Below are 22,586 nucleotides of genomic sequence, written 5' to 3' on the forward strand. Positions count from 1 at the left end.
ATAATAACCCACAAAAATACTATAAATGCTAAGAATACTTTCCTTAGCCTGTCCCATCACAGGAGACAACTCTGATTCATCTGTGCTTTCAGATTCCACAGAATGATCAGGTAGAAATTTAATAGTGACACGAATCAGCTAGGAAATCTAAGTTTGTCAAGGGCGAGCCTTTGACTGTGAGTAGGTATTCCTTCACAGGATCGCACTGTTTAATTTTTCCACTGAAGATTATGTTCACAAAATCCTTAGATAGAGAAATGTGAGTTTTCCCAAACTCTCCCACTTACATAACAGTAACTCCTCTTGTTACAGTCTATACAGCACTGAATAGACTTAATCCTTTCAACAAGCTGTTTTACCCCTTATTGTTCCCACACTACAGAAAAGTTGGCTTATTCCAGGCCTTGAGTCCATGACTCAAAATGAACAGAATTCTAATCTAAGCCTAAGGTTTGAAGCCCTGCTTGTTTTGGTGGCTCATTTTAGACACACACAGTAACAGGAAAAGGATGAGCTTTCTGCCTTCTAATATGGTGGAGACTGTTACTTACCCTATAAGCATGTGTGCCCTGCTTCTGCTGATCACATTACCACAGGACTGCTAGGCAATGGGCTAGCTTGCCAGGTCAGCAGTGACTCCAGGTCCCAGCATACACCATGTCCCTCAGGCCTGAAGGATCATCCTGCCCTCACACTTTGTTGTACAGAGGTAGCAAGTGTTGTCTGGTTCTTGCTATGACACAGCTCCAGCCTTTCCAGCAGTTCTCTTTACCTATAGTCACTTTTCTTCCTGTGTTCTCCATCTCCAGCCCGAGTGATGTGGCTGGCATCTACAGCCTGGCTATCACTCCACTGATATCACACTACCTGGTTTTCCTTCTATGTTCTTTCACTAGCTATCACTCCAATGTCTACCAACACACTCTGCAGTCTGGAAAACCATCAGTATAATATTCAAGCTGTCAGTTGAAGCTTTTCTTCTGAGACTTGATTACAAGTCATGGCTGGCAGACACAACAGGGAAAAAGCTAGATGTGGCAAGGTCTTGCTGGATAATCAATAAAGTGTTAATTCTTTCACTTTTTCTCCTTCTTTCTCTCCTTTCTTCCTTTTGGGACTGAGCACAGGGGCTTGCACATGCTAGAAAGACCTTACCACGAACCTACATTCCCAGCCATGTAAAATGCTTACAGGCAATATAAGGCTTCAGTTATTCTCCATGTTCCAATGATATATTTAGTAGTCTAATATTTAATATCTAATATTCCAAGGTTATATTTAATATTCCAATGATATATTTAATATTCTAATACCAGGAAGACCCTACTACAAACCCACATTCCCAGCAAAATAAAATGCTTATGGAAAAAATAAGGCTTCAGTGGCATACTAACAAAAAGTAATGATGCAAGCCACAAAAAACTGCTTCCAACTTTGACCCGAATGATCTAGACTAGGTGTTCTGACAGACTGTATGTGTGTGTGTGTGTGTGTGTGTTTGTTTGAGTGGAGGCAGTTGTATTTGGTTCACCCACCTGCATGCTAGGAATATACACTTGCAAATTTAAAACCTACTAAGCTTTTAAAAACTTCCATTTTTTTTCTAGGTTGACAGGCTTCCACTGTCAGAATTCTCCTGAAAAATGAGTGCTTATCACCGATCCTGTGCTGCAGGGTTTTGGTTTGGGACAGTTATTAGCCAGATTTAGGAAACCTGCAGGCTAATAGAACTAGCAGGCATTTTAAAAGTTACATGTCCTTAGGTACCTAAAAGATGCCCTGAATGCCATTTCATCTGTAGACTTAATTTGGACTCAAGTATTAACATGTACCTAAGAAAAGTGAGAAACAAAGCTTGTGTTTCTCCCATGGCAGCTTTGACTGATAGTGGCTTGGGCAATGCTCTGACCATGTTAGGATAACATACACACCTTGGTTCATCAGAATGAGACTTCCAGTGAGTAAGGCCATGCAGTTGGTGGGCTGATGGTTGTGCAAGTACTGGAACCCCCATCCTCTTCTAAAGGAAGTTTCATACATATAGCCTGAGGCATTGGCAATCACTTCCAGGAATGTCTCCTGCTGTGTCTTGCTCAGGTAGTTGTATAAGAAGTCATATGCAGTGGCGAAACCCACCAGGGAGTGCGCAAGTGGAACTTCATCCCAAGGCGCATCTTTCACCAACCTGCAACAAAAAATTAACCCAGAACTGAGTGCAGGCCTCACACCTTTCACCACTCTTTACAAAGCATGCAAATGAATACGGAATCCAAGAAGTCTAAGCACACATAATAGACGTTAGGCTCCAGCACCAAGTTGGCCTCATGTGAGGACTATAGAGTTAACAGTGCTCTCTCTCAAGCTTCTGGTTACATCAAGACCCCTAAGACTTATACTTTACTTTATATTTTCCCTTCCTTCCTTTCTTCCTTCCTTCCTTCCTTCCTTCCTTCCTTCCTTCCTTCCTTCCTTCCTTCCTTCCTTATTGGTTTTTCAAGACAGGGTTTTTCTGTAGTCCTGGCTGTCCTGGAACTCTCTGTAGATCAGCCTGGCCTAGAACTCAGAGATCTACCTGTCTCTGCCTCCTGAGTGCTGGGATTAAAGGTGTGCATCACCATGACCTGGCTAGATTTTCCATTCTCTATGAGAGGTATAAGAAACTATTCAGATGCATAAGGAATAGAGCATGTAATGGCAAGGCAACTTGGTGCTCACCCCTTCTTTTTTAAGGCTGTTCTTAAGGCTGCCTTGAGAAAACAACTCAACAAGCATATTGGATATCAGTTCCAATATGGGCGTCAGCTGGTCGGAATGAAGGTGTGGTAGTCTACAACACCATAGTCTAGACAGAAGTACAAGGTCAACCATGAAAAGAAGAGAGGCTCAAACATTGATGAGACTGACTGGGCAATGAGAAGTGCTCTTGATGAGGCCTTACCTGGTCACCCTATCAGAATTTTAATGCTCCTCCAAAATGAAGTTCTATCCCTGTTGCTTTTCTGATTACAGTGTGTGAGTGTGTGAGTGTGTGTGTGTGTATACATGTGTGTTGGATCCCCAACCACATCTCTGTGTGGCACAGATGACTCTCAGTAAAAAGGAACTGATGAATTTCAATGATGATGATGTGGTTACAAAGCCAGGAATTTGGCAGGATCTTTGCATGTATAATAATCTCACCATTCCAGTTAGCTGTCCTGGTACTATAATCTGGTACTAAAGTTTCTTATTCATTTGGTCACATTAAAAAAAAATGTTGCCTTGATGGGAAGTGGTGGCTCACACCTTTAATCCCAACACTCAGAAGGCAGAAGCAGGCAGATCTCTGTGAGTTTAAGACCAGCCTGGTCCACACGGTTCCAGGATTTCCAGGCCTATACAGAGAAACCCTTTTTTGAAAAGCCATAGATAGATAGATAGATAGATAGATAGATAGATAGATAGATAGATAGAATATGCCCATCTGCAGCTTGTCAGCATTGCACTGCTTGTAAACAAATTCCCTGATTCTAGAAACAAAACACAAGACTATGCTATTGTCAGAGATTGGCAACAGGTTTTTTTACTGTCCCATAGTGACTGGTGAGCTGCCCAGCTCCTTGTCATTGCACCATGTTATGATATATCTATAAATAATAGCAATGTATACACCTAGCCACAATGGCCCCAATATCAGTATCTTCCTATCACCTGTGTAAGCAATTATTTTATTGTTACAAATATTACACAAGATAAAATTCCTGACTTTTGTAAAATATTCCAATGACAATTTCTTTTAAATTGTCTAGGTCCTGGACATTTAAATTGTTCCTTTTGAGCAGTTTCTGACTCAACAAAACATGTCAATAGATAAAGAATTTATCTAGCCGGGCGTGGTGGCGCACGCCTTTAATCCCAGCACTCGGGAGGCAGAGGCAGGCGGATTTCTGAGTTCGAGGCCAGCCTGGTCTACAGAGTGAGTTCCAGGACAGCCAGGGCTATACAGAGAAACCCTGTCTCGAAAAACCAAAAAAAAAAAAAGAATTTATCTATTAATCTTTTTCAAAGCTATCCTGTAATAGCTGCATGTCTAGAAGTTTACCTAAATCAATAGTTCTCAATCTGTAGGAGAAGACCCGCCCTCAACAGGGGTCACATAGCAGATATCCTGCATATCAGATATTTATATTATGATTAATAACAGTAGCAAAATTACAGCTATGGAGTTGCAAAAAATAATTTTATGGCTGCAGGTCACTGCAGCATGAGGAACTGCATTAAAGGGCCACAGCATTAGCAAGGTTGATGTAAATCTTTCCCCTATACAATCTTGTCTGACCTCAGCTACTTTAATGGTCACAGAAACTAAAAGAAGTTTGCTCTTGTGGGAGGGAGTAACCATGAATAGGGTAGTGAGCCATATATAAGATAAGTAAAATAAATAAATCAATTAAAAAAATTTTTTTAAAGAAAGTTTGCTCTTAGCCCATGGATGAAGCAAGGAAAAGCTCTAACTCAAAGTGATCAGAGCAGTGGTTAATGAATTTATTGAGAAGTCTAACTGGGGAATCATTAAGAAAATAATGATTTTTCTTTCACTTTAGAATATATTTAAATGTATATACATTAACTGATCTTCTGGGCTGAGTCAAAGCCTATTAGCTGAATATGGGTGTTCAGGTGGAGTTGATTGCCTCTTCCTGCAAAGCACATATATTACAATTTCCAGCCCTCTTTATACTACAGGGAAAAATTAAAGACCTTTTGAAGGAATACAGACTCCTTCCAGATTTCAAAGTTTTCCAACTCTCACCCGCACTAAATAACAATAGCAATGTTTTCAGAATAAGTTCTTCCAGTTGGTGTTAGAAACATTAACTCTTTCTTTCTGAACTCACATTTTAACTATTGTCAAATGGATAATAAATGTCATTACAGGGATAGTGACACTTTAGTAGCCTGCTACAAAAAGCAGCCAGTTGGTGCTGGGTCCAAGCACAGAACACTCTCCTGATGAAATGGAGACAGACGGTTCACTTTCATATTGTATAGCTAATCAAGTCAGTCTGAAAACAAAGGACAACAAACACTCAAAATAATGACGACATGATACTGTACTCACGGACAAGAAAAGCCTGTGTAAGGGTAACATAGAGCAAACAAATTGGGTATAAAAGAGAATTAAAAGCTCATTGCCATAGTCTGTGGATTTCATACTGCCACTAAATTTTATGGATTTTTTTTTTTTAGTATAGAAACAAGGAAGAATATCCATAAATATGTGAGCAAATTACTGAAATACTTTTCAAATACTTCACACATCTGTAAAGGCATCATATTTTTCCTTTAAAAAAAAAAGAAAAAGAAAGCATACATATAAGATTTAAGAATATAAAAACCAGGCTGGGCAGTGGTGGCGCACGCCTTTTATCCCAGCACTTGGGAGGCAGAGGCAGGCGAATTTCTGAGTTCAAGGCCAGCCTGGTCTACAGAGTGAGTTCCAGGACAGCCAGGGCTACACAGAGAAACCCTGTCTCAAAAAAACAGAGAGAGAGAGAGAGAGAGAGAGAGAGAGAGAGAGAGAGAGAGAGAGAGAGAGAGAGAGAATATAAAACAAGCACCCTCCTTTATAAATTACTTTTGCTTTACATTTTTCCTAAAAGTCGTTATTACTATCACAGGAGCTCAGTGGCAGGCAGCTTTCCTGGCATGTGTGAGAAAAAAGAAAGAATATCTTTAAAAACCCTGCAAGAAGATCTACATGACTAGCCAAATGTCTGGTTTGTAATTAATGGCTAAGTGTATGATGAAAAATTAAGTAATATTTCTTTTAAAAGCTGTTATCAACCTTAGAAGAAAAAATTGTAGAAAACTGAAATATAGCACATCAAACAGTCCTGTTGTCAATATTATTAAAATATCGACAATATTAAAATATGTCCAGCTTTATTAAAATGTGCAAGCACAATGACACATTAAAATTATAATACACCCATAAAATATGAGCTATACTGCAATTAAAATGGGTTAGGAATTGTTTTAATGATGACATACCTATGTAAGATTGTGAGAGAAGATGTATTTACTGTCTTTGGATTTTCTGTAAGCACCTTACACAGAGAGAACGACAAAGATGGTTTCTCCCTCAGAGCCTACAGAAGGAAGCAGTCATGTCATACACCCTGTGCTCACACTTCTGGCCTCTTCTGTTGCTCTCAGCAGTTTCTCTACACTGAGAAATTACATTAGCAATGACACATCACTTAAAGAGTACAGTGTTACAGCTCCTGAGAGCCTGCTCCATCCTTTCTTCCTGTTGCTGCATAACATTTCCTTATCTTGGCATTTGCTTTAACATGTGACCCACTAACATGGAAAAAGAAAAAGCCTAGAACAACCCGAGGCAATAATTTGATTACAGCAAAAAAATGTAATCAAATTGATAAATCTTTTCCTTCTTATAAAAATACTGTATTGGTTATATTTTTGTTGTGATAAAAATACCCAACAAAAAGCAACTTAGGGTAGAAAGGGTTTATTTGACACAGTTCTAGGTTGTAGCCCATCACCGTGGGGAAGTCAAGGCAAGATCTTGAAGCAGTTAGCTATAGTATATGCACAGTCACGAGCAATGAGAAATAAATCTGCTCATACTACTTTGTATTTAGCTTCCTTTCCACACTTACAGTGTCCAGGACCCAACCCTAGGGAATGGTGCCACCTACAAGGGATGGGCTTTCTCAGCTCAATTAAAGCAATCAAGATAACTGCAAAGAGAAACCCACGGACCAATTCAATCTCTTATCAAGACTCCTTTCCCAGGTGGTTCTAGACTGTGCAATACTAACCATCACCATCACATATACTAGAGCCAAAGTGAAGTATCCCTTACAGGACAAGGATGCAAGCAGTAGAGTCTTACCTCCTCAGGACACCCTCTCAGAAATAGCATAGTTATGTGATATTCCTTCTTTAGAAGGCTTTATTGAAAACTTTCTTTTACAATATGATTTTTAATGGTTTTCCTAAAGTGGTATACAAAACTTCATAAAATCTAGGCAACTTTTAAAAACAGTGAATGGACTGTGGCTGATTTTATTCTGAGCACCAATAGAAAATACTATGCTAAAATGTATTGGAAACCTGAACTGTGCTTATTGGTCACATTTTTGTACTGCTTCTTAGTATAAAAAAAAAAAAGATACTTTTCAGCATATTTTGGGAAGAAGCATTCTAAACACTAGAATTACAGAATGAGGAGACCGTTCAGAGAGCAGTGCAGCCCCTTACTGGAGAAGGATAGTAAAGCCATACTCTGAAAAGGAATTGACTGTTTATCAAAATATTAAACACAGTTTTCAAACTACAGATTGTTAAATGAGCATTTAAATTATGACCAACATATTTTAATGGAACCTAATAAAATAAAATGGAGTAAAATGGAAAACAGTAAGATTAAAAAACATACTTCTTATCTTAATTACTTTTCTACTGTTGTGAAGAGACCCCCATGACCAAAGTAACTTATAAAAGAAAGCTCTTAATTGGGGCTTGCTTACAGTTCCAAAGGGTGAGTGTATGACTATCATGGAAGAAACATGACAACATGCAATCAGACAATCAGGCATGGCACTGAAACAGTAGCTGCGAACTCGCATCCTGATCTGCATGCAGGAGGCAGAGAGAGACTGGTCTTTTAAACCTCAAAGCCCTTTCCCAGTGACATACCCTCTCCAGCAAGGCCACACCCCCTAATCCTTCATAAAGTAGTTCCACAAGCTGTGGACCAATTATTCAGACATATGAGCCCTATGGGGCCATTCTCACCCAACCCACAACATTCCACACCCTGTCCTCGATACACTTGTAGCCATATCATAATGCAAATACATACAATCTAACTTCAAAAATGTCTATAGCCAAATATATGAGCCTATGGGAGTATTCTCATGCATGCCACCACAATTATATACATTTAAGGGCCATTTTCTATACAAATATACACATATATATTTCATGAAAGATTACATAGATGTTGTGTTATGATGAAAATTTTGCTTTTTACTGTAAGTCATATTTCAGAAAGTCTGAAGGTCGCTGTCTTAAAGGAAAATTTGATATCCTGTAAGTAGCTATGTCCTTCAGGCACTGAGTTCCCTACTAGAACCTGCCCCTTAGAAGATGCTGAAGTTGAAGCTGCCCTGACACTCCAGCAGAGTGTCTGAAGCAAATTGAGGGCCCACCATGAGATCCTTAGAAAGGAGCCCAAGAAACCAGAGAAGATCAGAATGTCCAAAGCAGAGCATATAAGGTGCTGAGAGGTGATCCCAGTCAACTTTAGAAGGAAAGATACAATTTATCACTTGTGCCAATATCAAAGAGGACATCCCGTTTCCAAACAATTTTGTTTATTTGTTTGTTTGTTTGTTTTCTTAGAAGCCCTTTCCATTCAAAATAGATACTGAAATTATGTTTGCCACATCACCTTATTCCAATAATGTTTATTTTATTTTAAGCCCTGGGACATAATTTTAAAAAGTATATCTATTAATCTATCTATCTATCTATCTATCTACCTACCTATCTACCTACCTATCTATCTACCTACCTATCTATCTACCTACCTATCTATCAACCATCACTGAAAATATCATAGGAAAAGGACTAGCAAGAACCCTTGTGAATCATAAAAAAGTATTTTTGGATTATGCTATTTCATATTGACAAAACAAACTTAAAGTGATAGGAAATTATGAATCAAATTTGTAAACTATCTTCAAAACACATTTAAAAGCATTTCCCAAGTTTTAAATCTAAAGATACCTAATGTTTAGATCTAGTAGCACTGAGAATAAAAATTAACCTCCTTGTTAAATGAAATCACATTCTCTCTTCTTTTCTGACCATGTGGCATGCCATCAAACTGGGTTCTCCACATCAATCGTCAACCAAGGTAAATCCTTAATAAACATCACATAGTTTTAAAAGATTTAACCAGTACAAAGCTCTGGGTTAGTCTATAGCAATGAAACAAAACAAAACAAAACAAAACAAAACAAAACAACAACCACAACCACAAAATACTTTAAACAGGACTGGAGTTCATATATGATATGCTCTTAGCTATACGTGTTGGTTTTATGTATTCTCCTCTCTCTCTTTCTCTGGATTTTTTCTTGTATATTCACAGCTGGGGAATCGTGAATGTTCTAACATATGCTCACCACAATACTCCAAGCTCAAATCTCTGCCTACAGCTCATCAAGAATCTATCTGACAGGTTTCCCTGATTCCATGCTTCCTGTAGGTGGAGATGGCATGATGTCTTCTTTTCCTTCAGCTACAGAAAAGGATCTGAGGGTGCCCATGTGGCTTCACTGCCTGACCTTTCTTCTCATTCTTCCAGCTGTGACTTACTACAGAACCACCCTAATTAAATCTGACCTTTGAACTTTCCTTCTAAACATGTTTTCATCATCTACGGAAATCATGCATATTGCATTTAAAGGTATATTTCCTCATTTCATAATTTCTTCTGGTGAGAACTATATGTATGTATGTATGTATGTATGTATGCAGGAACATCCCCCCAACACACACAAGTAATTGGAATCTACACATTAGCAAATATGAAGTAGTGAAAGCAAAGCCTGAGAGCTGTGACTGGGGCGATGTCTCTAGGGTGTGCAGGCACATTAAAGCTCACCATATTCAACAGCGTTAAGTATTGTAAGCTCAGTGGTGTGGTCTATCCTAACTCCAGGCCCAGATACAGCTGTCAATTCTCAGTTGAAATGATCATCTCTTTCCTACAACAGGCTCTAAGCTGGATGAAGGCCTCATCCTGGCTTGCTTTCTGTCAACTGCTCCTAGAAATGAGCAGAGACCCTAACACACAAATTGCTACATGAGAAAACACTAGCTATTTTTGTTTCAGAATGCAAGATAGCCCATACATCTGTGAGCTCAGAACTGAATCAACGAAGCTGCAGCACCTAGTGGAGGTACTCACTGGACCTCCATGGGTTTATAACCAGCAACATTTAGATTGTGAGAAGATATGCAGGACAGTCCAAGTTCTTCCACAAAGTGGAAAGAAAAGAAAGGGGCACAGAACAAACTGCAGGGGGAGACTTAGTTTAAAATGAGCAAAGATTGGGTGAGTGTAGGTCAGGGGTAGAAGGCTTCTCTGCAAAACCTAAGGTTATATATGTCTCCAGCGTGTACCCTCAACACATACACCTCAGAGAAGGAGCAGACTAAAGTCGGATATGGTGGCACACACCTACAATGCTGGTACATAGTGGCTAAGGCAGAAGAATCACTTCAGAAGTTCAAGATGTAACCAGAAAACAGTGAGACATCTCATGCCCCCAAACAAAGCCAAAGACTCTGTATAATGTCTAGACTCTTGTTGAATTGGGTGGAAGCATGGTAAGATATGACTGCCCCCCACCCCCTGTGTGTGTGTGTGAGTGTGTCTGTCTGTCTGTCTGTCTCTGATAGACGAGTTGTGATTGGGATTCCCAGTTCTTGACTTATATTATAGCCACCATATACATTGTTAACTTGATGATCTTTTACTTTACAGTGAAAAGGTCACATGCACACATATCAGACCATATTGCTGTTCCGTTAAACCCTTCATTGGCCTCAAAGAGCTCTTGAGAAAAAAGTCTAAGCTGCCTTGGACTCAAAAACCTCACAGCTAGCCTCTCCTTTCTATAGTACATTTTCAGTTCCTTAAAGGCACTCTGCTTTCTTGCACTGTCAGCCAGCTGTGCGTCAGCTAATTTTGCCTGGGACAGTCCAACATGGCTCTCCTTCCACCTCTTGGATGAGTCACGATTTTGTTCTTGTTCCAGCTAGAAAGTCTTCCCCCATGCTTCAGGCCCCAGCCAAACACCTCTTGGGTCTTCCCATTGTGCTTTAAGTTGGCTGATGATATTGTCATCTCTATTAATATTGTTCATTAGTTTTTAATCTTCTATAAAAACCAAACCACCCTAGGCATAACAGATGGATAACTCGTGCTTACATTTCTTGATGTCTGATACTTAGCAAACTGCTTTAAACTGAGTATATTGATGATTAACTTACATGACATAATTAAATGTACTTACTAAAAATGAAATTGTAAAAACAAATGAAATTGTCTGTGTTGAAAACATAAAAGGAAACATAAAAGGAAACCCACAGTCTCTGGGGCCCTCCACACACACCCATAGTGCCTGGGCCTTCCACATTGATCCACATTCCTTAGGGCTCTCCACATAGACCCAGGGGCTTTCCACACAGACCTATAGTCTTTATGTAATTCCAGCATGAACATCTTCCACTGGCTGGTCAGCCTTCACCCACAGCAACTCTTTACTCTCCTTCAGACTGCTGGATAGAGGTCCCAACTCTTCCAAGTTTTTATTCTCTGGTACATGTCACCTTTTTTTTTTAATACCCCCTGCATGAATATTTCAACTTGGTTGTTGACAGCAATTGGGAAGAACAAACTTATAACAACAATGTCTCACTAACTCAACAAATCCTTTGAAGTACAACATGAGACAAACATATTTACCTCCAACTTATGACTAGGAACTGATCTAAAGGAGCCAAATAATATGTTTAGAGTCCCAATTTGGACTCAATATTAGATAACAGGCAATGTGGCTCTGGAGTCGTAGTCATTTCCTGCAATGGTGTACAACTGCCCACTATCTAACACCACTAAGCACTCTCTGCATAGATGGGAGGAAGTGGTTTTAAAGTGAACACACCAGAGCTTTTCAGTGGGAACACAGTATAAGGTGATAAGACTCTAAGGTTCTGGAGAGAGAGAGAATACGGGCTGGGAAAAGAGCACTACAAAGAAAAGAAACCTGAGACCCTGGGAAGAAACAGAGATCCACAAATCCTGACCATCTTACTGTCCCTGCGCAGTACGGTATCACTGTTATTACAGGGTAACAGATTAGGCCAAAGGCTGGTGACATGCGGATCTTCAAAGTGAAAGTGACACCAAATGGGTATGAGCAGCTATGGTGTACAAGGCACCAAATTACATTCACAGCTGGAGGAAGACTCAGGATTTCTGCTCCTGGCAAACCAATTCATTCACAGTAAAATCCTTTCTGCTTTCAGGGTTACTTAGTGGTGTCTGTAGCAGGTATACTCTATTAGGTTCTCAGGGCCCTCAGTAAGTGTATAGGCCAATGATGGAGAACGACACACAAACCAAAAATTACACTTCAGGTGAGACATCCTATGGAGCGTCTGAAAGGCACTGTCAGGGTAGAGGTTTCTGGACTGGACATACACTCATGGTCAAATAACCAAGTGTGTACTCTAGTTCCTTGCACACCCCAACATGCTAAATTAAAAAGAACCAGCCATGATAACTGCAGTAGACTAGATACAGGGCTGGAGCCATACCATGGAGGAAGCAGTTAATTCCAGTCATGGAATCTGGTAGACTTGGAAGGAAAGCTGTTGGGAGTCTGGTTGCTGGGACCAGACAATGTATTATTGCTAAGTCCAGGGCAGACTTGAAGATGCCAGCTCAAGCAGTGCCAGGGGAGATAACAATGTCAAACAATTCAAGTCACAAAATGCTTAAAAGACAAAAGATGACAGAAAAGCTGCTCATTCTGGATGGGCATGTTTTTGTGGTGAATGTGACAACAGGATCTTTTTTTGTTTGTTTTTTTTTTAACCTTTCTAAAAAGACTTCCTAAAGTGTTTGCCTTCATTCAATTACCACAAAACCAGCCTCAACAAGCTACACTCAGGTGAGTCAAGAAAGAAGTAGGGGAAGAAACAAGTGTGCGCCAAATGGTGACGTGCGGAGTGGGAGAGCGTAAATTTGTGAGCAGAGGGTAGTGAGGAGCCCCTAAAAACAATAAACACCAAGACATTCACCAACGATTAAACTGTCTGTCAGCCTTCCATAGTATCCTAAAATACCTGACAAAATCACCTGAAGGAAAAAGTTAGCTTATAGTTTTAGTTTAAAGCTGGTCACTGGTCCCATGGTTTTGACCTGTGGTGAGGGAGAACACTGTGTTAGAAACTATATGGTAGAGTATAACTTTCATGCCATGTCATCTGAAAGCAGTGAGGAAGGAGCTGGGGTTCCAGGATAGTCTTTCGTGGCCTGTCCTATAAGATTTCCTCCAACTCTAGTTAGGCCCTACCTCCTAATGTTCCCACCACTCCTAGTAGTGCTACGAGTTGAGTGCCTCCACCATGTAAACCTTAGTGGTTAGTTCAGATCTAAAATACCCATGAGCCCTTGGAATATCTGGGGAAGGGGTTTTGGTAGCCATCTACCTATGTGGTGATACACGCAAGTGATACAGATCAAAAGAACAGAAGCAACAGAAAATGTTGTAAGAAAGAGACATGTGAGACAGTGAAGTATCCTCTTTCTCCCAGCAGCCAGCTCTCCCTCCTATATTCCCTGTTTCAACCAAGTACAGTGTGTAACCAGCTACCCAGGCCCATTCTTCACAAGCCCTCTCATCCATCTACCTGTAAACTGCAGTGGGCCTCAGAATCACTTGTCAGATGTCTTGGGCCTATTACACAAGTCGGGAGTCAGCAATAGGGAGGAATGATGGTCCAAATGCTGAAAGAATCATACTTAGTTACATCCTTTCCCCACCCTTGGAATCGTAACTGTGATATCCATTTCCCTCCTTAACTGAAAGTATAGCCACGAACAAGTGTCCCTTTCCTGATTCACTCATGCCAGGCCATAATTACACAAAAAAGTTTTCTAAATCACAGGCTTATATAAGAGACTGCATGTCTTTCTGTGTGTTCAAAGTCAGCATATTGGAAGGACAAGGAAAAATGGGGGAGACAGCCTGTTAAGTATAATTAATATATATTTCTTTAGTTGATGAAGCCTTACAACTTGAAAAGTTTGAGGCCATTTTGAAGCTACCTATTTGGCTTGCCAAGAGATCCATTACCAAAATAACCAATGAACACACCTATACCCTTATCAACAGATTCAATAAACACATCTGAACCATTAGCAAGAGAACCCATAAGTACACGTGTACCATTGTCAACACAGCCAATGAGCACATTTGCATCCCTCAGAGACAATAAGCACATCTATATCATCATCAGTAGAGTCTATACGCACATCTGTATCATTATCAAGTGATCTGATAAGCACACTTGTATCAGCAGCAGCCTCAGTAGCTATTACAAATATTCATTTTGCATTACTAAGAATGCACAGAGAGGAAGGCCAAAACTCAAGTGATGTTAGAACAGGGTTCTTATTTCATCCAATACACAAACCTAGTGTTTAAAAACTGATTATAAAATACCACAGAAAAGTAAAGATCTTTGTGAAGTATCATTATAGACAGACTCAGTACCTGCCAATTAACATCTTCCCTTGAGATGGAAAATACGGAATGCATAAAATCCAAACATGCTTGCCAAGTTTTTGTTAGAAAACATTTAAATATACACTTTTAATGTTTACATGCAAAGAGTAGGCAAAACTTTATATACAGGTTGCCTATGCTGTAAACACAAAGTAAGAGACTCTACTACAAAAAGGAGGCTTCTTCTGGCCTGAAGCAATTCAGAAAGCCCACATTGCATTTAAACAGGGAACAAAGGGCACTGAAGTATACAAGTACAAACATATCCTACAAAGAAAATTCACTTCGCATTTCTTTCCAAGTGAGTATGATTATAGCAATCCTCAAATATCTCTTTTTCATCAAATATCCTAAACATATGTAGAAAGCAGCATTATTGAAACATCTGTATCTCCCCTCCTATCGACCCCCCACCCCCAGCATTTGAAAAAGATGGAAGACAGTTTAGAGTTTAAGGTAGCTTCGTAGCAGCTTATGAGTGCCTTGCTCACAGATCCATGTGTGATGATGCTGGGTGGCAGCAACCTGCTCATTAAGTGGCAGTCAAGAAGGAACTTTCCAATCAATGGTCAGGGTCCTACTGCTTGAGATTCTGTTCATATTAAAGAGATTGTCCAGAGTTAAGGCTCAGAGCATCTATTTTCAAGGATCTAAATCTACACAAAATGAGGAACCTGTCACAGAATGTAAGGGACAGGAAAGAAAGAGTGCCTGAAAGGAGGAGGGTACAAGAGAAGGAACCACGAATGAGAAAGAGCCAGAGCTGGAGGCTGGGTTTCTGACAGCCCAGCGTTTGTTTCCGGGACCAGCACACTTTCTTTAATTGATTCCAGGTGTCTGCTGAACAGACCCCTCTGCCTTTCTCACTGGAAGGTCACCAGAGGAAAACCTCATCTTTTCACTCACAGTGCCGTGTGGCTCCGTGTGTTGGGGCCCAGCAACTTACTCCTGCTTTTGATTCTCAACGTTAGCTTACAGTTTAGAAAAGCAAAAGGCTGGAAAAGCAGCTACAAGAAACAGCCTTTGGAGACCGGAAGGCAAGGCTGAGAAAGGCCTCGCAGTTCATAGAGCAACAAAACCACCGCATAGTCCATTTCAGTGTGATGGCGACTTTTCTTTTTTTAAACCCCTTTCTCTTGCTGTTTTATATTATTTTACAAACACACCCTAGGATTTCAGAAGCTTGCAATCCATATGTAAGGATTTAATAATCTGTTGCAGAGATAAAAAAAAAAGAGACAATTTAGATCTCTGTCCAAAAGTTCAACTTATATTTTTCCCTCACTAGTTCTCTGGATTCCCTGTAGTCAACTGGCTCCGACACAAGAGGGAAGTCATTTCTTTCCTCTGTGACTTATTTTCTGTCTCATGATAAAGCAGAAACATACTATAGGGAAAGGGAGAAGGAGTGACTCACTACAAATACTTCTCAGAAACACAACTCCAGAGCAGCAGAGTAGCCAAACGCAATACTCTGCACCCAAGACTTGACAATCTTGTTTTCTTTCCCTCTTTCTGTATAACAAAAAGAATGAAGTTTTAGTAAAACTATGTGCCAACTCTATAATCTTGAGAGCCGTCTGAGCATCACCTTATTCCATCCTTGGAACCTCACGTAGGAAAGATTCGTCTACATTTTACAGATATAAAAAAACCATGTTTATAGCAGCTATGAAATCTGCCAGAGGACACAGGGCTAAATTACAACAGAATCAGGACACAAGGACACAAACAAGACACTCATCCTCCCCAAAGACCCCTTTGTTGGGTATGTTTCCGATAGGTTCACAAATTAAGAGGAAAGCCCCCCAAATCCACTACTGGGCCATTTACACTTGATACTTCTCAGCTATCAACTCCAGCTTGAGCAAATCCCTTCCATCACCATCTTAAATCTCTTCACAATGTTTTCATCTCCATGTCTGATTAAATGAGGCATGGTAAGCTTACACTTTTCTGCCGTGTAAGCAGTGGTCTCCAATAACTGAGTGAGCCTTTTGTTTTATTTGCATTAAGTTCTAGATCATCAAATAAATACATACATTGAGTAGATCAAGCTTACAGCAATCCATCTAATATGACAGACAAGCATGCTGCCATTTCATCATTTTCCTAACATAAGATAAAGTCTACTGAAGAATTCAACCCACCTAGGGGAAAACATGGCTGGCCAAATCATGCATCTATCTCCTCCACCCTTATTCCTTCATCTCTGCAGGTTTAGTGAAATTTGCTTAAGAAAAGGCTCCGTTAAGGGAATCTGAGAGACTTCATCACCCACACTGAAGGATGTTTATGAGAGTACTGAGTCTCTGTGAAAATCTAGCAGGTTCTTTTTGATCTTTGGGCCAAGAATAATTGTTTTTTTATAGAGTAACTGACCTATTTTTTTTTTATTCTCATGGACACTGTAAACTTCAAAACTGAGGAAGCCTATCATTTTGTTGCTAAATAAATAAAACAAATCAATCTCAGGGTCCACATGTGATCCACTTGTGGTCATGTTGTGTGATGCATTTTAGTGACTCTCACTATTCTTCTCCCAAGCCATTTCCCAACTCTTTCTCAGTTACTTTCTTTTCTTTTTCTTTCTTTCTTTCTTTTTTTAAGATAGATTTATTTGTTTGTTTATTTATTTATTTAATGTATGTGAGTACATTGTTGCTGTCTTCAGACACACCAGAAGAGGGCAACAGATCCCATTACAGATGGTTGGGAGCCACCATGTGGTTGCTGGGAATTGAACTCAGGAACTTTAGAAGAGCAGTCAGTGCTCTTAACCACTGCACTATCTCTCCAGCCCTCTCAGCAACTTTCTATTTAAATTTTGTAATATGTGTCTTAAAATTTGATGATGGTTTGTAGAGGTAAAGGCACAGTACAGGTAAGCACAAGTAAGAAAATAAAAAGGTGTGCACATTATTAAATTTTTAAGAAAAAAAAAACAGAATAATATGTGCTGACTCCAAAATATCATTGAACTGACCTTTATGGGATTCTGTTTAAAATCTCTATGAAACACTTTTTTTAGACATACTTTCCTGGCTTGAATTTTAAACTCTTGCTGAAAAAAATATTATTCTGTTTATATACAGTAACTGCTATGACTTTTTAAAAAGGATTTTGTTTATTTGTGTGTATGCATGTATGTATTCATGCCACAGCACACATGTGGAAGTCAAAGGATAACTTGTGAAAATCTGTTCTCTCCTTTAGCCATGTGGGTCTCAGAGACTGAACTCAGGCCATCAGGCTTGGTGGAAGTACACTGACATTTGAGCCATTTTAAAAGTGGGGGTCGAGGGGAGCAACACATTTTTAATTGAGTTTACAAAGCAAGCAATGCACAACCTTAGCATTAACAAAAACAAGACAGGAGAGACTGTGGAAAGGATGTGGATGCCTCCCCAGATGGAGATGGAGTATACAAAGAAGCCTCATCTTTCTGTGGTGTTTAGAGACCTATACAATTATAACTATACATATTTCTCAGCCACCCTACTGTTGACAATCTTTCTGATTTCCATTCTACTCCATAGTGTATTTGGTATAAACAGTAGAGTTAAATAACATTTTCAACCAATTAAGGCCAATGTCTGAGGCAAAAATAGCAGAGGCAATAAATAATTATCGCCACTTTATTTGAGGTCTTAGTTTATGAGAAGAACTTTCAGAGTAGAGTACTATGCACTCGTTAGCTCGCTGCTGAGTGACTCTGTGATGGAGACACACTACTGCTGTACACCAGGGATGCTAAAGCTCAAACTGAGAAATTCATCTGAAGTGATATAGTCAACATAGAGGGCTGGATTCAGGGCACAGGCAGAATAACTCCCAAGTTGGTTCCTTTCCACTGCTGTTCAAGTAAGTCATAAATAAAAATTCTCAACTGCGTGCTCCTCATGTTCAGCTCTGAACAGGAGTACCCACTATAGGAAGATTCTTCAGCCCAAGTATAGGGCTTTCCTAAATCTTGACTCCACATCACAAGCACAGTATACCACATACATTAAATGCTCAAAATGTTAGTCATTTTCAAAAAAGAGTAGAAATGTTTGAGAAATGGCAAATATATTTCACAAATGAAGCCATTGTAGGGAGATTTAACTCTATAATATTGATTATTAATTATGAATACCACCAGTTCTTTTTGTTTTTTTTTCTAAAATGGATATGGGCATACTATATCCGAAGACAATGACACTCCTCACAGTATACTTTTGTATATAATTAAGAACTGGATTAAACTGAGCAATTTAAGCAAAGGTACCTGAAATATAAAAACATTTAGCAATATTTTAAGTTCTATAAAATGATTATGTTCAATCTGAGGCCTAGATGAATGTTTGAGAATCTAGGTTGGAATGTGGCTGTTTATAAGTAGTTAGTATATCTATAACAGCATTCAAAAGCACGACAGAAAAGATTCAACTATCTAAAACAAAAACATGGCTATCAAGACCCACTCTCAATTTCTAACCCCAGTATAGACTGATCATGAGAAAGCACTCCTACTAAGTTTAGTTGAGTCTACTAAGTGACAGGTTGGCTTTTGGCCATTGGCTAACAGTACAGTTAGTTAGACAATCTCTTCTTACCCCGAGCAATTAGTAAATCCATACTTACAGAGACTATGTGAATGTTAACACTTCTACTTGAAATTATTTATTTTCGTTCTTTTATTAGAGAAGGTATTTAATCCTAGTGACAATGTTCACTCATTAAATACATACGCCCAGATGTGTATATTAAATTACTGGTCTTGTATAATATTCCTAACAGTCTTATATTTGTGGTTTAAAAATTCCATTACAAAGACATTTTTAATCTCTGTCTTTTGTGGGATGAAGCTGGCTTTTTACAGTGACTGTTTCTCTCAGATATTTCATAAGCATCATCCTCTATCAAAATCTACTTAACTATGTAAAACAAAAAAGCTACAAAAGAGTAAGCACAAAGGGCATTTTTTTCCTACCTAGTATACTATTATGCTACAGTAACATTTGGTAATGCCATCTTGCTGCTTAAATATCAGGCATGTTTTCATACATAGTTTATTTTCTTTCTTGGCATCAGAACTACAATGTGATCTTATAAATGTGAGTCCAAGTCAGAAAATATGACACACATGGCCAAGTGTGTCATGTTTGCGACAAGCCACATGAAAGGCTCTTTTCAGAATAATTATTATTATTTAACAACCATTTTACAAATTAATCTCTGATAATGCTTGAATGTCAGTTCTTCCATAATCTTGTCCATTAAGAGATGCCAGACAGTTATCATAGGGTTGCAAATTGCTACTCTTTGCCTTCGTAACACTAAGATGCATTTCCTGTAAATATGCTCACCACAGATTCACTACAGATATCCCTAAGCATTTAAAACCAGTCCTCTCCAGACCTATGACAAGTGGCAACTTGCACAGTTTTAAGACTATGTTTCACACACTTTGTAAGCTTTTTAAGCAACCAACCTGTCAATGTGCATTAAGCTGGAATTTAGGAACAAAAAAATACGTATAGAAGTCTATATTTAGTCCATTCAACCTTATCTTTTTAAAAGCAGTTCGAAACTTGAATAATAAATAAGTTCAAGCTAAACCAAAGGAAACAGGAAGTATGTTCTTGAATTACTTACTCCTGAAAGTAAACTATGACATAATCAGAATTCTTCACAAAATTTCACTGTAGCACTAGCTTTCCCACAGGGTTGAGCACTCTGCTGCTTAGAATCTTCTTTGTAAATTGCCAGTGAATCCAATCATAATGACTTTCATCATCTTATTATCACAAAATGCACATAAAACGTTAACTGGCTGAAATACCTTCTAGGCTAAAACATTTTAGTCAATTTGGCAGAAGGCTGTCAATCAAAACCTCAGACCAAAAAATAAGAACCAGTCATGTATCAGGTAATGGTCTTCTGCTCCAAGGAAGAACCCAGCAGGATCACAACCAAGTTGAAAAGTCTTACTTACTAATGATGCTGTAACTACTCTAATATCAGTACAATGTTCTCTCTCTCTGCTCACATGTTCATTGATGTGTTGTTGGAAAGAAGCTTACTGTACTGCCAATTATATAAAAGTTAGCATATAGAACTGTCTATAGGGCATAACGTATGATAAGCACTGATATAGATTTATGTGTTTATGCAACACACTTCATTTTAGAGTGTATTCCTTCCACTTAAAATGAACTATGGACATGCATACTGTGTTATGCAGGCAGCAGTCTCCTTCATGCACTGTTTAACACATCTCCTGCTTGATTTCATCTCACATTGTTTGTTTATCCTGTTCCTAAGAGCAATAGGCTATGCTCTGTATAAACGACAGCTAGTTTTGTGTACATATAGTCCACCACAGTCATACAAGGACAAACATCACTTACTGATGCATTCATCAGAGTGTGCCTCCATCATCATGTGATCCACAACTGTAAATGTACGTTAAACAAGGAAGAAACTCTCACCTAATAACATGATACTGGTTGCTCAATTCTTCAGTGCTCCCCCACCCCACCTTTGGTGAAGCTGTCTCTCAACATGATCCTTCTAAGCTCAACTTATTACTTTTTAAAAACTGTTAGGCATTCATGTTTGTTTGTTTTCTTTCTTCCTTTCTCTTTTTCTTTCTTTTTTTCCTTTTCCTTTTCTTTTTCTTCTTTTTTTTTTTTTTTTTTTTTGAGACAGGAGCTCATGTATCAAAAGCCTAGCTTCACATATATTATGCAACTAAAGATGACCTTGAATTTGCCACTCTCCTATCTCTATCTCTTGCGCTGGATTAAGAGCAGGTACTAGTGCACCTGGTTTATCTGGTGGTGGGAACCAGGTTTCCTGATTCTTGAGCAATCATTCTATCAACTGAGCCAGATCTCCAGCCCTTGAATCATTTCTTGAAGTGGCAAGATTAATACAGGAAGAAGGAAAGACAAAAATCTACCAACTAGGCTGCGCTGCCATCCTCTCCATGTAGTCTTTGGCCATGTCTCGAGCTTCAATATTCTCAGGATACAGCACACAGAACATTGCCAAGGCACCCAGGTTGTTTCCATAGATCTCATTCCAGCGGGCACTGTACTCCTTGGGATCCCAAGGAGGGAGGTACTCCAAGGGGTTAGTCAACATGGTATGTACAGCCTCCGTAAGCCGAGCTGCAATGTGCTCATGGGAGCTGGCAGCCCTCAGCTGGAGCTCTGCCACATCTTTCCTGGAGAAGTACAACATTGGGTGGCTGTCATAGTTGGCATTAGTGAAGGGAATCATGACTTCTGGGTTCTCGTCAGTGATGAAGGCTGACACACAGCAGAGCAAACATATGAAAAACACACTGGGTGCCCCCCGTGTATGAGTCCTCATCGTGGCACCGGATCTCCAAGTCTCCAGGGCAGCCAAATCATCTTCGAATGATCCTGCGAGAAAGAAAGAGTCAGTCATGCCTGGTAGAAGCACACAGTAGACAGGTATCTCACTTCCTATAAAGACTAAACATTTAAGCATGTGAATCTCTTAATATGTAACTAAAAGTTGAAGTAGGGAGGAACTTACTAGAACCCATAAGGACTGATTTTATAGACCTAAATATGCGTTCTACCACATAGGATTCATCATGAAAACACAACTTTGGACTTAAGGAGAAGTGAAAAAATATCTTTCTCATAAATTATCGTGCAGAAAATTTGAGATTTTTATAGTATCTTAGACATGAATACATAAACCACAATCACGAAAAGCTGATGATAAACTCTCCTGGAAACCTGAGACCTGGGAACCACTGTGAAAAATGAAGAAAATTCTATTTCTTAATCCAGCCTATTTCGCCACAATGACATCTTTCTTCCTTACATTTTACACTAGGACCCAGGCACTGGGATCAGCACATCTGTGGGGATCTATGCTCCTACAACAATGTGAGTAAGGTTAACTGTCCTCCTTTGTGGGAGCAGAAGGTAGACCAGAGAAGACAGATGAATCTGCCAAAGGCGTCCTGGGCTGACGTCAGCTCTCCATAAAGGCCAAACTCAGGGATCTGCAACTAGGAAACTGTCGTGCCTTCATCCAGAAAAGAAAATCCCAGTACTGAAAGACTGGATGACTAGTGAATATGTTTTCCCCTCACTTCTGGAAACCACTGTATGCCTTTTCATTTTGTATATAGGGCTTTAGTATCAATCGGTAAATTAGAAATATAAAGCA

At 39.3% G+C, this 22,586-nt stretch overlaps 1 protein-coding gene across 3 annotated transcripts in view; it reads right to left on the reverse strand.

The window, feature by feature from the left end:
* Dse (dermatan sulfate epimerase) overlaps positions 1-22,586 on the reverse strand; it is a 61,262-nt gene that overhangs the window by 16,573 nt on the left and 22,103 nt on the right. The window contains exons 2-3 of one of the 3 annotated variants that reach the window (XM_021174442.2): positions 21,334-21,802; positions 1,932-2,185 (exon numbers count right to left, since the gene is read on the reverse strand). In XM_021174442.2, the coding sequence (XP_021030101.1) occupies positions 1,932-2,185; positions 21,334-21,749 (670 nt within the window). In that variant the 5' untranslated portion in view covers positions 21,750-21,802. Of the gene's footprint in view, positions 1-1,931; positions 2,186-21,333; positions 21,819-22,586 lie in introns of those variants that run through there. The other 2 variants (XM_085842769.1, XM_029482747.2) reach the window with 2 other exon arrangements.

Source organism: Mus caroli, unplaced genomic scaffold, assembly GCF_978045245.1.
Source record: "Mus caroli unplaced genomic scaffold, Mus_caroli_1 scaffold_9, whole genome shotgun sequence".
Taxonomy (NCBI): Eukaryota; Metazoa; Chordata; class Mammalia; order Rodentia; family Muridae; genus Mus; species Mus caroli.